This window comes from Sciurus vulgaris (assembly GCF_902686455.1).
Source record: "Sciurus vulgaris genome assembly, chromosome: 6".
NCBI lineage: Eukaryota > Metazoa > Chordata > Mammalia > Rodentia > Sciuridae > Sciurus > Sciurus vulgaris.
Genome location: NC_136466.1, coordinates 109,932,378 through 109,948,728, shown reverse-complemented (window position 1 = coordinate 109,948,728; position 16,351 = coordinate 109,932,378). Strand labels below are relative to the sequence as shown.

The window sequence follows — 16,351 nt, the reverse complement described above, 5'->3', positions numbered from 1 at the left end:
TTTTGTTTGCTTGTTTTTTATTTTGTGACAGGGTCTCGCCAACTTACTAGAGCTGGCCTTTAGCAGCAGATCTTTGTGACTCAGCCTCCTGAGTCACTGGGACTTGCATGTGCCACTGAGCCCAGCTCTAATTTTCTTTCAGATCTACTAATTTCAGTTCACTAATTCTCACCTCAACCATGCCTAACCAGCTCTTTAATTCATATCAGTTTTAGAACGTGTTGATATATTCTTTACATAAAATGAACTGCACATATTTACAGTTTAAAGTTTAATATGTTTTGACGTATGTATAGGTATATATGACCCTGAAATCATCACCTCAATCAAGATTATGGGCATATCTCTCTCCCTTCCAGGTTTCTTCTTTCTGCTTTGTAATTATTTCCTCCTTCCTCTTTGAGCCCTATGCCTAAATCCTTAAGTAACTATTGATAGACTTTTTGTCCATATTTAGAATAAAATTCCGTGTAGTAAAATCAGCTCTTTAAACAAAACACTAGGCATGGTATAGTTTGGATTACATAAAAAAGCATGAATTAAATCCCCAAAGATGCACAAGGGCTGACTTGGTAGTTTAGAATCCTCAGGGGACAGTAATCCTTACTGTTTGCTTTGTAGGGTGCATTATTTTCTACTTTATCTTTTCACTACAGGTGCAGCCCTAGTTGGTCATGGCTTTACCTCAGGAGCATCTCATTTTACAGAATCCTTGATTTTATTCCCCCTAAGTCATTAAAACCAAAATTCTGTGTCATTATGATCCACAGATGTTCTCAGGAAAACTGCCACCATTATTAATCCCTCAGGCCCTCCAAGTATATGCTCCCATGTTATTGTTGACCTCTGGCAAAATAATTACATCTGCCTTCTTGAAAATTCAATCATGTATCTTGAAAAAAAAACATTTTTTATATATTTTATTTAGTTGCATTATTTTATGGGGGGAGGAAACTTTAAAAGGATCTATAGTCCATCTTATTTCAGAAATAGAATCCCTGTTTGATGTTTTCTTTAGCTTAGGAACAATATCTAAGACAATGCTTGACTGGCTGCATCACAGTTTTGGGGGACTGTTACTTAAAAAATTGTAAGGCCCCAGTTTACCTCAAACCTGAATTAGAATCTATTTCCCTTTGAGTGTGAGGCCCAGCAACCTGAAGGTTTAAAACATCTCATGCAGTTCAGATCCTTCACTGGGTTTGTGTGCCATTATATTTCAATATTTGTAATAGTACAGAGTACTCAATAAAGATCTTCTATGTCCTTAGAGCATCTGTGATATTGTTTGTCTTCAACTAGAGAGACATTTATGCTTGCCTACAGTTCAACTTCTGAATACCCTTCCACATTGTCTGTATAGCTTTAAGGTTTGTTAAAAGAAGAATTTAAATTTCAGATCCATTTTCCCATGCAGTCTTTGTTGTCCAAAACCATTAGCTGCAGTGCATATTCCTGAGGAGCTGAATAACAAACAAAAAACCATCTTCTTTGGCACATCCCTATGAACAGAACCTGTGCATCTGCTGGCCCCTTGCTGAAACCTGAAGTGTGACTTTGACTGTGGAAGCCCGTGGTCCAGAAGCCTGTGGTGGTGGCCCTCTGCAAGCTGCAGCTGTCCCCGCTTTCCTGGCCCTCCCCGCTCTGTGCGGTTTTCTGCCTCATTCATCACACCAATACTATAATGTGAGGTGATTGTTCACATAGTATATTTAGCATCAAACCTTTCTCGGACTTGCAGTATGCTAATGTTATTCATCAGATGCCATCTCTGCAGCTGTTGCCTTTTTTGAGGCCCTGTCCAATTGCACTTGTCTTAAGATGCCTGGGTGTGAAGGCCTCAGTGGAGTCTTCAGTTTCTACACTAAGAGGTCATCAGTGAAGTCGCCTTGATCCAGTATTTGGTTAGGCACAGGGCACTCTGTGAAACCCACAATGAAAAAAAGGCCTTTGGACTATTTGATTTAAGCTAGTAGCTCCTCATCCTGCTTTTTAAATTCAACACGTAAACAGAAGTGATTCCTTATGTTGCTTGTCATTGCAAGTGCACAAGAGCTTCTACTAGAAAGTGAGCATGAGGATCTGATATCATGAGAGAGCTGTTTGATATCTATTCCATGAGCAGGTAGATTTAACAATATTAATATGCCTTAAGGGCTTTTAAGGGTTTATTTGTTGTTTTTATATATTCTTTAATCACCCGACTTTAATTCCTTTAAGGCAGTCATAAGAAAAATCTATTTGGTTTTACATCATAACAGGTTTTAGGGGTTTTACAAAGTTGTTTTTCTGACTGGGGGCACAGGTGCTTGCCTGTAATCCAGCTGCTCCAGAGGCTGAGACAAGAGGATTGCAAGTTTAAAGTCTGGGCAACTTCATGAGACCTGGTCTCAAAATAAGATTTTTGAAAGATCTGAGAGTGTAGCTCAATGGCAGAGCACTCATCTAGCATGACTGAAGCCCTATGTTTAATCTCAGTACCACACACAAAAAGGTTATTTTTCCCTCGTCACTGCTTAGTCATTATGATCATTACCCAAGGAAAGAAGAGAAAATGGTTAAATGCACAGAAGAGATCAATGGAGAATACCTCTTCATTGATTATCTCTGAATGTCTCCTTATTACTTGATAGTAGTTTTACCCAACAGGGAGTAAAAATGTGTTAGAAATCTAGTCACTTTTTTCTCCTTGTGTTCCTTTTATTTTTTTCTTTAGGTATTAACTAAGTGCCTTTTTTAGAACTGTTTTGGGGACTGAGAAAATATCAGTGAATTCAATCCTTGCCTTCATGAATTTTACTTCTTAGTTTAAAAGCAAAACAAAAACTCACAGACCAACTTATGTAGGCATTTATAGTTCCTAGAAAATATTTTGGATTTTATTCTAAGTATAATAGGAAGTTATTGGCTGATTGGGAAAAGACAATGACAGAATCTGATTTGTCTTTAAAAAAAAATTTTTTTTTGTAGTTGTAGATGGAGAGAATGCCTTTATTTTATTTATTTATTTTTTTATGTGGCGCTTAGGATCAACGAACCCAGTGCCTCACCCGTGCTGGGCAAGCACTGTGCCCCTGAGCCCCAGCCCAAGCCCTAGCCCCTGATTTTTCTTTTAAAAGCCTCACTCAGCCTACCAGGTAGAAATTAGATTGTAAGGGTGAGGCAATTACTAAGGCAAGATGAGTGAGATATATTAGAGACTTAGCAGCGGTGGTAATGAGATATATATATTTATCAAATCTGAAGCCTGTAGGAATTGCTGACAAATGGGTTGTAGTTTGTGAAAGAGAATGGGGTCAAGGATGATACTCACTTTTTGCCTGAGAAAGCCAGCCTGTGTTTTCCCATCCCATTTACTGAGATGGGGAAATTGGGTTTAGAGTGGAAGGTTGAAGAATTAAGAGGGCATGTAATGTTTGGAGACCTATTAGACAGCCACATGGAGATAGCAGTTATGCAGTTGGAATTATAGGCAAAAGTCAGGGTAGGTCTGTATGCAGGGAGCCTACAGTCTGTAGATTAGAAGTAAATTGGGGAGCAAATGAGATCAACTAGCAGCTGGGCATAAGTGGTGAATGAAAGAGTCTACTTGCTACTGAGACTTGAGGCACTCCAACATTTAGATCATACAAAGAGGAGGAGGTCCTGCAAAGGAACCCAAGAGGGAGGGAAAAAAATCTTGAAGGATAGAATAATCAACTGTTGATAGAGATAAAAAGGTTAAGAAAAGGATGGGGAATTAACTACTGGATTTAATAAGGTGGAGGTGGTCTTTGGTGTTGGTGGAATGGTAGAATCCCAAATCTGATTAGAGTCAGTTGAAGAGTGGTAACTAAAGAAGTAGAGACAGGTGGATCAAAAATGACTCCTTGAAGGAATCTTGCTATTAAGGGGAGCAGAGAAAAGGAGAAGTAACTGGAAGATAATGAGGACAAGGGAGGGTCTTTTGTTGTTTTCATACCATCCATTCTTTGTAACAATAGAAGGCAACGTACATGGACACAGATGTGAGTAGCCTGGTAGATTTGACACTAGGATATCGAAGTTCTCTTACAATTGCTTGTTTTCTAGGGAAATTAGATAAAATCATGAGCTGAAAGTGAGAGTAGAGGAAAGCGGGGGAAGAAGATACTGTCATTTTGAGAAGCAATGACATGCTGAAAATAAACAGTTTAGAGAGTATTTTGCCTAGAATTTCAAATATTTTTAGACTGATATAAAAGTGTAATCTCAGAAATACCAAATATTCCTATGAATGCTCTGCTACAAAGAACCAAAATAGGAATAGTTCAAGCCAAAATCACTTAGGATAGTCGTGGAGCTTCCTGATTTGTTCAGAAAATGTATAAAAGGCACTTGATAAATCTCAATTTTTAATTTTTTGGAATAACTAATATATTTACCTGTTTCAAAGTGAAAAAAGAATATGTGGGTAAGCAACAAAGAGTTTCCTTCCCTACTTGTCCTCCCATCTAATTTTTTTTCCTGGAGTGTCAAAAATAGCACTTGTGTCTTCCAAAAATATTTTATTGATTTATTTTTTTAAAGGCTAAATATATGCTAAGAATTTTGTGTATCCATATTGAAATTAAATAAACATTTTTAAATGTTACTATTATTCATTTATCCTCTTTATATAAAAAATCACTACTAAAAAAGAACAAGAATGAGCATCTGTTTCAATACCAACTTCATAATATTGGCAGCCATCTGGCAGGAGTCATATTTGTTAGATTTTTCTTAAGAAATATGTGTATTTAACGAGGTTCTTTTTCATCTCTGTCTTCACAGCGGATCTTGCATCTTTAATGGACCAAACATATGAAAGAAAGCTGCCTGTTAGTTCTTTAACAATATCACGGGTAAGAGCATTTAAACTTTTTTCCCCCACAAAGAAAAAGAAGGAAGAATGCAGGCAAGACTCTTTATGTAGATAAGGCTAGGTGAAGAAAGAATATCCCTCATAGTTTCACACTTTTTCATAGTGTGATGTGTTTTTATAGTTACTTAATAAATATTTTATGGTATAGTAGCAATTTTGTTTTTGACTGAAATAAAAGGTAACACATTTATCAAACTCCAATGTTAATAATCACTATTTTGTATCCGATTTATTTTAATTTTCTCAAGGTATAATATACAGCAGTCTGATTCCATGATTTTTTTTTAAGTCAATATGCTTTTCAGAGTAATACTATTCACTTGTTATTATTGGAAATATTTCTGGTTGCTGAGAACATCTTAGGAAGAATAAATTTTAGCCAGACTCGGTGGCACACACCTATAATCCCAGCGACTTGGGAGACTGAGGCAGGAGGATTTTGAGTTCAAAGCCAGCCTCAACAACTTAGCAAGGCCCTAAGCAACTCTGCAAGACCCTGTCTCTAAGTAAAATATAAAAAAGGGCTGGGGATGTGGCTTACTGGTTAAGGGCCTCTGGGTTCAATCCCCAATACCAAAAAAAAAAAAGAATAAATATTAACATTAATGTTAAACTGCTACGAGGCAGTGGATGATATAATAATATTGGCTAAAAATCAGAAATAGAAATTGATAGTGGCCATTACTGAGCACCTTCTATGCCAGTTATTATATTAGTTTATTTTTCCCCCCACATTTTTAATTGGCACATTATAGTTGTTCGTGATGGTAGAATTTGTTGTTACATATTATACATGTTCACAAAATAATGATATAATTTGGCCAATATCATTCCCTAGTATTTTCCTTTCCCTTACTTCCTTCCTCCCTCTGGTCTTCTAATGATCTCCCTTCAATTTTCATGATATTCCCCCCACCTTTATTTTTCTTTCTCTTCTCTACCTTCCACATATGAGAGAAAACATATGACCCTTGACCTTCTGAGTTTGGCTTATTTTGCTTAACATAATGTTTTCAAGTTTTGCTTAACATAATGTTTTCAAGTTCCGTCCATTTTCCTGTACATGACATAATTTCATTTTTCTTTATGATTAAATAAAACTCCATTGTATGTGTATATCACATTTTTTTAATCATCTATCCATTGATGGACTCCTAGGCTGGTTCCATAGTTTGGCTATTGTGAATTGTGCTGGTATAAACATGGATATATATGTATCACTATAATATAATGACTTTAATTATTCAGGATAAATACTGAAAAGTGGTATAGCTGGGTCATGTGGTGGTTCCATTTTTTGGTCTTTTTTCTTTCTTTTTTGTTCTTAGATACACATGACAGTAGAACTTATTTTGACATATACATACATGCAGTATAACTTATTCTAATTAGGATCTCATTTTTGTGGTTGAACACGTTGTGGAGTTACACTGGTCACATATTTGTATATGAACATAGGAAAGTTTTATGTCCGATTCATTCTACTGCTTTTCTTATTCCCATTTCCCTCCCTTCCCTTCCCTTCATTCTCCTTTGTCTAATCCAATGAACTTCTATTCTTCCTATCCCCCCACCTTATTGTGAGTTAGCATCCACGTATATCAGAGAGAACATTCAGCCTTTGGTTTTTTGGGTATTGGCTTATTTTGCTTAGCATGATAGTCTTCAGTTCCATCCATTTACTGTCAGATATCATAATTTCATTCTTAATGACTGAATAATATTCCATTGTGTATATATACCAGTTTTTTCTTTATCCATTCATCTGTTGAAGGGCACCTAGTTTGGTCCTATAGCTTAGCTATTGTGAATTAAGCTGCTGTAAACATTAGTGTGGCTGCATCACTATAGTATTCTGATTTTATGTCCTTTGGGTATATGCTGAGGATTGGGATGACTGGGTCAAATGATGGTTCCATTCCAAGTTTTCTGAGGATCTTTTGAGGAATCTCCATATTGATTGATTTCCATAGTTGTGCTGATTTACAATTCCACCAATAGTGTAAAAGTGTTCCTTTTTCTCCATTTTCTCTTCAGCATTTATGTTTGTTTGTTTGTTATTTGGTACTGGGAATTGAACTCAGAGGCTCTCTTAACCACTGAACCACATCCCCAGCCCTTTTTTTTTTCAAATTTTGAGACAGCATCTTGCCAAGTTGCTAACTCAAAGTTGAGTGGCTTTGAACTCAGAGTGCTCCTGCCTCAGCCTCCTGAGTCACTGGATTACAGGTGTTTGCCCCTGCACCCAGCTGTTTGTATTCTTGGTGCCTGCCATTCTGACGGGAGTGAGATGAAATCTCAGTGTAGTTTTGGTTTGCATTTCCCTAATTACTAATGATGTTGAACATTTCTTCATATATTTATTGGCCATTTGTATTTTGTCTTTTGAGAAATGTCTCTTTAGTTCATTTGCCTAATTATTAATTTGGTAGTTTTTTTGTTGTTTTTTATTCTTTCTTTATTCTGGATATTAATCCTCTGTCAGAAGATTTTCTCCCAATCTTTATGTTCTCTCTTCATATTCTTATTTCCTTTGCTGTGCAGAAACTTTTTAAATTTGACACTATTCCATTTATTAACTCTTGGCATTATTTCCTGAACTTTAGGGATCCTATTAAGAAAACTTGTATTAGTTTCTTAGAATACATTATTTCTGCTAATTCTCATAGCCATGTGAGATAAGCATTATGTTTATTTAAGACACAGAGGGGTTTAATAATTTTTTCAAGTTCACATTGCTTATAGTGAAAAAGTTGAAATTTAAACTGAGATACCTGTTACATCAAAGTTCTCTTTTGTTGCTTTCCTCAAATACCTCTGGTCTTGTCTAGATGGTGCCTTCATTTGTAATATTGGGCAATGGGGTTTCTCTCAATTTTCTTGTTTCCAGTATGAGGACAGTAGGATCTTCCTTTAGAGGGATCCTATGATGTAAAAATGAGATCTTGTGAAAGCTTTCAATTCAGCTGGTCATAACTTAAAAGTTTTGGACTTATAAAATTGACATTTTGAAGGAAAACTGAAAGATTATTGGTTCATTTCTGACATGATGGGTAAAACTTTTATGATAACAGTTTAGATAACACTTTAAGGTTCTACTTACATTTTCTCATTGGATCCTCATATTCTTCAGGGTCAGAGCCTTTATCCTGTTTCTGCAGATGGAGCAACTAAGCCCCAGAGGGACTGTGCCATCTGTTTATGCCACACAGAAAGATATCAGAGAGCTGATTCTCAGGCTCAGGGCCTGTGTTTGTACCATTTTTTATCTGCCCCTTAATGGATTTCTAAATCAAATCCACAAGTCCTGTTTATTTTTAGATAGTCTCTCCCTTTTCCTCTCTTCTTCTTCATGAAGTTTTAATTCTATTCACAACATGCATTATTGCCTATCTTTTTTGCCTCTGACTTTCTAAGGTGGAATCCATCCTTATATTTTTTTTCTGTTTGTTTATTTGTATTGTAGTTAAGGAGCATACTTAGAGATTTTAGGGTTTGAAGGAAGACTGTTAGAGGAATCATAGTTGACTAGTCAATAGCAGAATTTGAATCAGAGTAAGAAAAATGTCTACAAAATGAGTTCTCAAGATTTTTTTATTCTGGGCAATATTGTTTTCAGCCATTTGTTTCTTCATTCTTTCAACCAAATGTTCCCATTATTTAGAGCTTAGGACACAGAGAAAAGATCAGGATTTGACAGGTGATAACTACTTATGGGTATAGTAGAACAAGCTCTCTTCTCTTGTTCTTAACAAGTTCAGGTTTGGCTTTCAATCAGTTATTTTTTTTAATTTTTTAAGGATTTTTAAAATTTAGTTGTAGATGGACACAATACCTTTATTTTATTTATTTATTTTTATGTTGTGCCTGAATCAAACCCAGTGCCTCACATGTGCTAAGCAAGTGCTCTACCACTGACCTACCACCCCAGCTTTCATCAGTTTTTCTCACTAAGGTTGTTCTATACATAGAAAAATGGAAGCTAATATATATTGTCTATATTGGTATAAAAGGATTCCAAGGATAGAACCATACCATATGAGTATTGTTTCAGTAATACAGTTGTCCTGTCTTTTTAAAGGTCAATGTGAACAGATCAAACATATGTCATAATTTATATTCAGTCAGAGATTTCTTTTTCTCTTCTAGTTTGTGGACAACGTTTCATCTCGAGAAGAGATAGATCATGCAGAATATTACCTTTACAAGTAAGTTTTCCATTTCATTTGGCTGGGTGTTCTCATGCCCTCTGCCACTGAACTTCACTCCTAACCTTATACCCCCTTTTAGCAAAAAAAGATGAAATGTTTCATGTATAATATTTGACATCTTAATTTTAGGTTTATGTTTTAGAGACATCAGTATATAGAGCGCTTTCTCTCTCTCTCTCTCTCTCTCTCTCTCTCTCTCTCTCTCTGTTTTCTTTTTTTTGCATCTGTATCATATTCATACTTTGAATGTATGTATTGAGGCAGTCTCACTGAGTTGCTGAAGATCTCACTAAGTTGTTACACTGGCCTTGAACTTGCAGTCCTCCTGCCTTGTCTTCCCTGGTCACTGGAATTATAGGCGTGTGTCACTGCACCCAACTGAACATATGTTATTTAAACTAGTTTCATATTAAAAGATTTTAGGTTTTTTATTATATGCAGTGCTGAAACTATTAACCTCAAAGATATATAATATTGCATATAATTCTCATGAGTATTTACATGTATAATTTCAATAGCTATTACTGAAATTATATTGCATTCCATTGAGATTTCACCAGTTTGCATTCCTACTAGCAATGTATGAGAGAGGCCTATTTTTATAACTTGGCCAACAGAGTGGTATTTCCACACTTTGTTTTTGACCAAACTGCTAGGTAAAAATTTTTATTTATATGAACAGGTTGACTATTCCTTATCTGAAATGCTTGAGGACTAAAAGTATTTCAAATTTCAGAGTTTTTCAGATTTCAAAAATATGCATAGGCTTTACTGGCTAAGCAGTCTGTGATTTGAATATCCAAATCTAAAATGCTCCAAATCATTTTCATATTTCAGGTTTTTGAATTAGAAATGCTGAACCTGTATATATTTTCTCTCCCCCTTTTTGAAAATATATTCATAAACTACTGATCATCTATTTTTAATTAACTCTGTATGTTAAATGTTTCCTACATTACCATATTTAGTACTTCTTTCTTTCTCAGAATTGTGAACAATTCCATTGTAAGCTGCAAATATACTCACCCAAGTGTGCAAAGATTTATGTTCAGTATAGCATTATGAGTAGTAGCAAAAGACTGAAATAACTAAAGGACTAGTCAAATAAATTATGATTCATTCTTTTAGCTGATTTTTCACCTACCAAATATCTGTCAGAATGATACCTTAAAAATAAATTTTTATTGTGATTCCCGTTTTTAAAATCTGATTTATTGTTTCAATTCTTAGATTCCAAAAATAGACTCAGATTGAGATTCAAAATGTTTCCAGTAAGCCCTGCATTAGTTTCCAGTTTGCTTTCGTTTTGTTTTGATCAAAAGAATTTTGAATATCTACGTATATTTTTTAAAGCTTACTCTGTTTTATTGAAAATTTATTCAGTTTTCTTTTATTCAATTTTGCTCAGTAGTCATGAGGCTTCTTTTTCATTTCTGAGTTGGTATTTTTTGTTTCAATCAAGTAGTCTGAATTCCACATGTTAAAAATCGTTTATTTAAATCTAAGATTGCCTTTAGCGATGTCCTAAGTTTAAATTTTAAGACCTAAAATCCCAGTTGCAAGTGCCCTTCTATCCTTCATGAAGATAAACATACATGAAGTCAGGCACGGTGGCATAGGCCTGTAATCCCAGAAGCTTGGGAGGTTGAGACAGGAGGATTTCAGCTTCAACCCCAGCCTCAGCAGCTTAACAAGGCCCTAAGCAACTTAGTGAGAGACCTTGTTTCAAAATAAAAGATAAGAAAAAGGGCTGGGGATGTAGTTGAGTGTTTAAGTGACCCTAGGTTCAATCCTTGGTAACCACTGCCCCCGCGCCCCCCCCCAAAAAAAAAAAAAAATATATATATATATATATATATATATACATACATGGATCCCTGATATGAGTGAGTCCGGTCTCCTTTAGTAGCTCTTTGGGACTGTAGGGCTGTTTAGTAGTTACTTTTGTCCATGGTGAAGGAAATATTTGGGCTGGCATTTGGGCAGTTCTCATTCTTTAGCTTTGTTCATAGCAAAATGCAGAAAATAGTTTGTTTTTTAATAGAATTATTAGAATTCTGTCCTATGAGACATAGGGCTATAGTCTTGGAAGAAATATTTTCCAAATTTACAGGTACTTCTGTAACATGTAATTGGTTTCAGTAATTCAGTATTCATTATGTATTTACTGACCACCTATTATGTACCCAACTCTGTTTGTTTCTGACCTTGTAGTGATGAATAAAATAGACCCTGCCCCTGTCTTAATATGCTACAGTGTACCTTCAAGACCTTCCATGATTAATTCTTCACTTGATAGCCAGTTTTGTGTGGCCCATAGCATTATGAAATCACTTTTTTTTTTTTAAGTTCTGTTCCCCTCCCTTCCATTACCAAGAAAATTCACTCTCTTTTTCTCCACTTCCTTTTTAAAAGAAGTAAATGTTTTTATGGCTTCACGAGTACTGTTGGGTTTGTATGCTAGGTAAAACTCTACCAAGATGTATGTAATGGAGGTTGGCTAGGTTTTCTCATTAAATACCTTACTCCTGCTTCCCAGTCTTAGAGAATATATACAATATACTTTTGTCTCAGAAAAATTAAAAGTTATAAATTATGTAACTTTTTTCTCTGGTGGAAATCAGAGGTGTGGATTCTGAAGACACCAAGGATCGGTTGTTGTGTAGTACTTTCACCAGTTAGGTCTCCAGTGTTTGTGATGCCTAACAGCCCTCCATAGAATGACTTTAGAAATCTCAGAGTAGACCTAAAACCATGGTCTGGAATAAGGAAATAGAGAGCAGCTTCTTAATCCTAGACAACTCAGAGCTTCTTGCTGGCCTACCTTTAGAATTTCTCATTCCCCAGGCAGTACCATCATTTACAGTAAACATAGCAGGACATTTGCATTGGCTCAGATTCTCTACAACAGCCTGTAGACACAGGCTTTGCTAGCAAAGTGTAACTGCTATATCTTCTCACCTTCTAATGGTCAAATCTCCCCAAGTATTATGTAGAGTATGAGAGCCAAAAAAGTTGGAAACCTTGACTGATGAGTGGAGAGTTGATTGAACTTCTGCCATTGTATCAGATGCATTAGTCAGCTTTTTATTTCTGCAACCAAAATACCTGACAAGAACAACTTAGAGGAGGGAAAGTTTCAGAGGTGTCCATCCATGGTTAGCTGACTCCATTGCTCTGGACCCAAGGTGAGACAGAACATCATGGTGAAAGGGTGTGGTAGAGAAAAACTGCTTAAATCATGGTAACCAGGAGGGAGGGAGGGAGGGAGGGAGGAAGAAAGAGAAAAAGAGAGGGGGGAAAGGGGGGTTAGAAAGAGAGCGGGGAGAAAGAGAGAGGAGGAGTCAAGGGCTAGGGCATGCCCCCAGTGAAATACTTCCTCCAGCCACACTCCACTGGCCTACAGTTAACCACCCAGTAGTCCAAATTGCAATCCATCAAATGGATTAATCCACTGATTAGGTTACAGTTCTCATCATTGTTTAAAAGCCCCACTTCTGAGACTTTCTGCAATGGGGATTGTACTTTCAAAACATGAACTTGGGGGCAGGGGGACATTTCTAGATTCAAACCATAACAGCAAGTGAGCAGTTCCATGTTCCAGCAGTTCCAGGAGCTGCTGGTACATGCCACCTATCCCAGAGAGAATTTGGACATTTGAATCTCCAGAAGTACACATGTTTGAAAATTTAGGGACTTGAACATTAAAGAGCAACAGGGATCTTTAAATAGGGACAGAAAGGCTACTTTGGAGACAACAGGAGGGAAAACAACATCCAGACACTCTACTGGGTGTGGCCTGTTCTCTAGGGACCAGCAATCCTATGATCAGTTAATACCTTGCTATTTGTGAACAGAAAATGACAACACCAAGGGAAGGGAGATGAAGCTCTAAAACAAGAATAACTTGAATTGAAGATAATTGAGGCAATTAATGCAGGAAACTATGTAAGTCGACCAAACAAGCCAAAAAAACACTTGATAATACTCTACACATCTGAAGGGAAAAGAAACCAAGAGTTGATCCAAACACTGAAAAGTTTAAAGTGAATAAAATATGAAGGCTAAGAAAACAAGGCAGACTAAGAATGGTTTAATTGGGTTGTAACAAATACAGAAATGTTAATTAAAATAAGACAAATGTACAAAATAAATAAGACAAAATAGGAAGGACTTGAGCAAGGGACTTATACACCGTGTATCGTTTAGGCTGGGAAGTTAGAGGAAAGCAAGGAGCTGCTCTTGCATAGATATTCTTAGCAGGCTAAATGAGGCCTGCAGGGAGCTTCAGCCAGGCCATGCTGCCATAAGCCCTTTGCTTCTGCCAGATAAACTGTGCCTCCAGCTGCTTTATGTTTGGGGATCTATAGAGAATATTTAGAGAGGTCTGCAAAATTGGATAAGGATAAAATTATATTTTCATTTCCACGAAACTCTCAGTAATATTTAGCATTTCCTTCAATTATGAATATAGGCAACAGATCACTGTAATATTGGCAGCATCTGTACCTTTCTCACCAATAAAAATCATTGATTTTTTTTCATGTTGCATTACATTTGTTGCATATATCTTAAATCATGCTCATCACAGCTTAGAAATTATGTTAGTAATTAAACCTGCTGCTGGCGTTTCATGCATTAATGAAGCAGCACATGTGCTACCTTATCTTGAGAATTTCTCAATATCTTGATAATTGTACCCCAATATAATTGGGTTCAGTTGTGAGAAGCCAATTCTAAGAAGGGGTCCTTAGGCTTCACCAGATTGCTAGAGGGTTCGTGACACACAAAACTGTTAAGGATCCTGATGGGAGCTCCTGTTTGAAAACAGGTTCCTTTGCCTACGTTTATTCCTACTTCTTTCCCTGGACCTTTTAAGGTATTGTAGATCTTTGTTTTCTTTTCATACAAAGATGACTTTTCTTATTTTAGTCTGGACCTCATAGAGGAAGACAATCATGTGATTGACTGATAGGTATTTTGTCCTCCAAATGAAAATTTAGATACAACCAGTAGCCTAAGTTTCCCCAAGGGAGTAGGAAGAAGATATGGGGCAGGAGAAGACTAGAAAGGCCCAGCAACACTGTCTTCAGACCAGGGCTGTGCTGGGCTAGGGCAAAAACATATCTGCTTTATTGCAGTGTCCCCATTACCCAGTGTGTGTTGAGGTAGGAAACCACCTGCTTCCCAGTAGCAGAAACAGTAGTGGAGAAGGTTCTGGGACAGGAGAAAGCTAAGACATCAGGTCACTGACCAAATTAATGGGAAGTGGTGTGCACTGATCATCTGATTGGTGAGAATGAGAAGTCGACTGCATTTATTCTATTTAAGAGGTTTTTGTTTTGGTTTGGTTTGGTTTTTATTACCCTATGAGTTGAGTAAAACATTTTCTTTCTAGGTGAAGGATTTTAATTAGGATCCTATCCGCTTGCCTTCTCATTGGCATCTGAAAGAAAATAGGGCTTCCTACCTTTGCTTTACTGAAATTTACATCATTCTTAAGAATTAGATCTGCATCTTTATTTTACTAAGGCAAACCCTGAGACATACGGATTACATATGCCATCTGGAGACTGTGAGTGTCAGCCACTGCCTGCCCTGCAAAGAAGGGGACTGTGTACAATTAGTGGGGCAGGTCTGTAAAAACAATGTAGTGTTTTCTTAGTGCAAGGTTTTATCTTGAAGGAACCCAAGTGGGGCAACGATTTCTTTAAAGAAAACAGAGGCAGAAGGGATTCCATAGAGACCATAACATAAAGTCTGGAGCAGGAAGAAATCAGAATTACAGGATTAAGGGAATCCCTTGTATTTCTTGAAGTCCGTGTGGTATTGTTTATTCCTCAAGAACCAGAGTCTTAGTTTTTCCTCTACAGAAGGTTAGCCTTTGGGGACCTGTCTGCCTGGGGTCAATGTTATTTTACTGTGAGCTTATGTAGAGTTTTATGTAATGGGAACTTCTTCCTTTACCATTTTGTGGAGAACATCTTTCCTGGGCCACTAGTTTGTATTTTTGAGCTCAGCTCCATCCCTGTGCCTTGTCCACATGCAGACAAGTGAACTGGAGGCAGGCTCTGGGCCTCCGTTTTCAGAAGGTAAAACTGCATGTCATCAGGAAAATTGTGCCATCAGTAAAAGCCATTATTTTTATGGTTACAACAAACTGTAACAATTCCTGTGTTAGAATTTGATTACCACATTAATGGAATGTAAACTCAAACCATGAAAATTCCTTCCTTCATTTGGTGTCCTCTTCACTGAGGATGTTTGCAAATTGCCTCTTTAAAGGCTTATTTAGGCTTTTGAATCATTTTGGAACAATGGTGGTTTATAGATGCATGAAATTAAACTTGCTCCTGTTACTACCAGAGCATCAGTAATCGGAACACATCATTTAATCTGCACCATAATGGTCATTCCTGAAGGATAAGTGATAGAAATTTCCAGCGTATATAACATTCTCTCTTTATTAAGAACTTAACATTTTCTTTGAAGTAGCCTTTTGTTTTTTAGCAAAAAGATGTGGGGATTGTTGATTTATTTGTCAAACAATAAGAAAAGATTGTTGCAGTGCTCCAGGGGAAGCTCTGCTTTTCTCAGAATGCAGTTCTCTATGTTGTCATGGAGAGCGACATGCCACCCAGTAATGAGAGGAAGTCGAAGTTGTGTGGCAGGCTGTGTGCTGCCAACACATTCATCCACACTGTACTTTGGCCTCAAGCGTCTTTCATCAGTTGCTTAACTGACCTGGCAGATACCAGGCGTCCCTGGTTGGAGACGGATGGCAGGTCAGGAACAGCTGGGGTGAGGCAGATGGCAGCCTGCGTGTCTCCAGGTCCTGGGTTGGCAGCCAGCCTAAAAAGGAAGGACCAAAATAGCTTCATTTTTCAATAAGCAAAAATACCCTGATGGTTCCTTGGAAGGCAAGAGTACCACCCCAGGCCTGTGTTGTAAGAATCTATTTCTGCCAACAGGGAGAGAAGAAGGTGGGAGTTTATTAAGAAGGAACGCATTCAAGTATGTGCAGTAGTAATTTTCCTTTGAGGGCATAGAGATTGTAGTTTACATTATTAAAAGACAACCTTAAAATTTTCTGCTAGCATATTGCGAGGTCTCATTGTACTTAAATATTTTTAAGAAAAGAGTAGAAGCCCAAAAGGCAGGTAAACAACCCTTTTCATAAGAGCTTTGGTTAGTTCTTATTTGCTGACTCTTACCAGGGACCTAGGAGATAGAAAGTTATTGTTAATGGCTCTGTGTA

The 16,351-nt window shown here is 37.0% G+C and overlaps 1 protein-coding gene and 1 long non-coding RNA gene across 3 annotated transcripts in view; one reads left to right on the top strand and one right to left on the bottom strand.

Moving 5' to 3' along the window:
* The window catches only part of MRPS27 (mitochondrial ribosomal protein S27), a 98,989-nt gene that overhangs the window by 14,633 nt on the left and 68,005 nt on the right, over positions 1-16,351 (top strand). Inside the window, exons 1-3 of one of the 2 annotated variants that reach the window (XM_079145488.1) lie at positions 1,544-1,691; positions 4,792-4,862; positions 9,032-9,090. In XM_079145488.1, the coding sequence (XP_079001614.1) occupies positions 4,809-4,862; positions 9,032-9,090 (113 nt within the window). In that variant the 5' untranslated portion in view covers positions 1,544-1,691; positions 4,792-4,808. Of the gene's footprint in view, positions 1-1,543; positions 1,692-4,791; positions 4,863-9,031; positions 9,091-16,351 lie in introns of those variants that run through there. The other variant, XM_079145487.1, reaches the window with a different exon arrangement.
* Positions 12,440-16,351, bottom strand: part of LOC306664546 — a 43,246-nt gene continuing 39,334 nt past the window's right edge. The window contains exon 3 of the long non-coding RNA XR_013764736.1: positions 12,440-15,945. This is a non-coding gene — a long non-coding RNA (uncharacterized lncRNA). The remainder of the gene's footprint in view (positions 15,946-16,351) is intronic.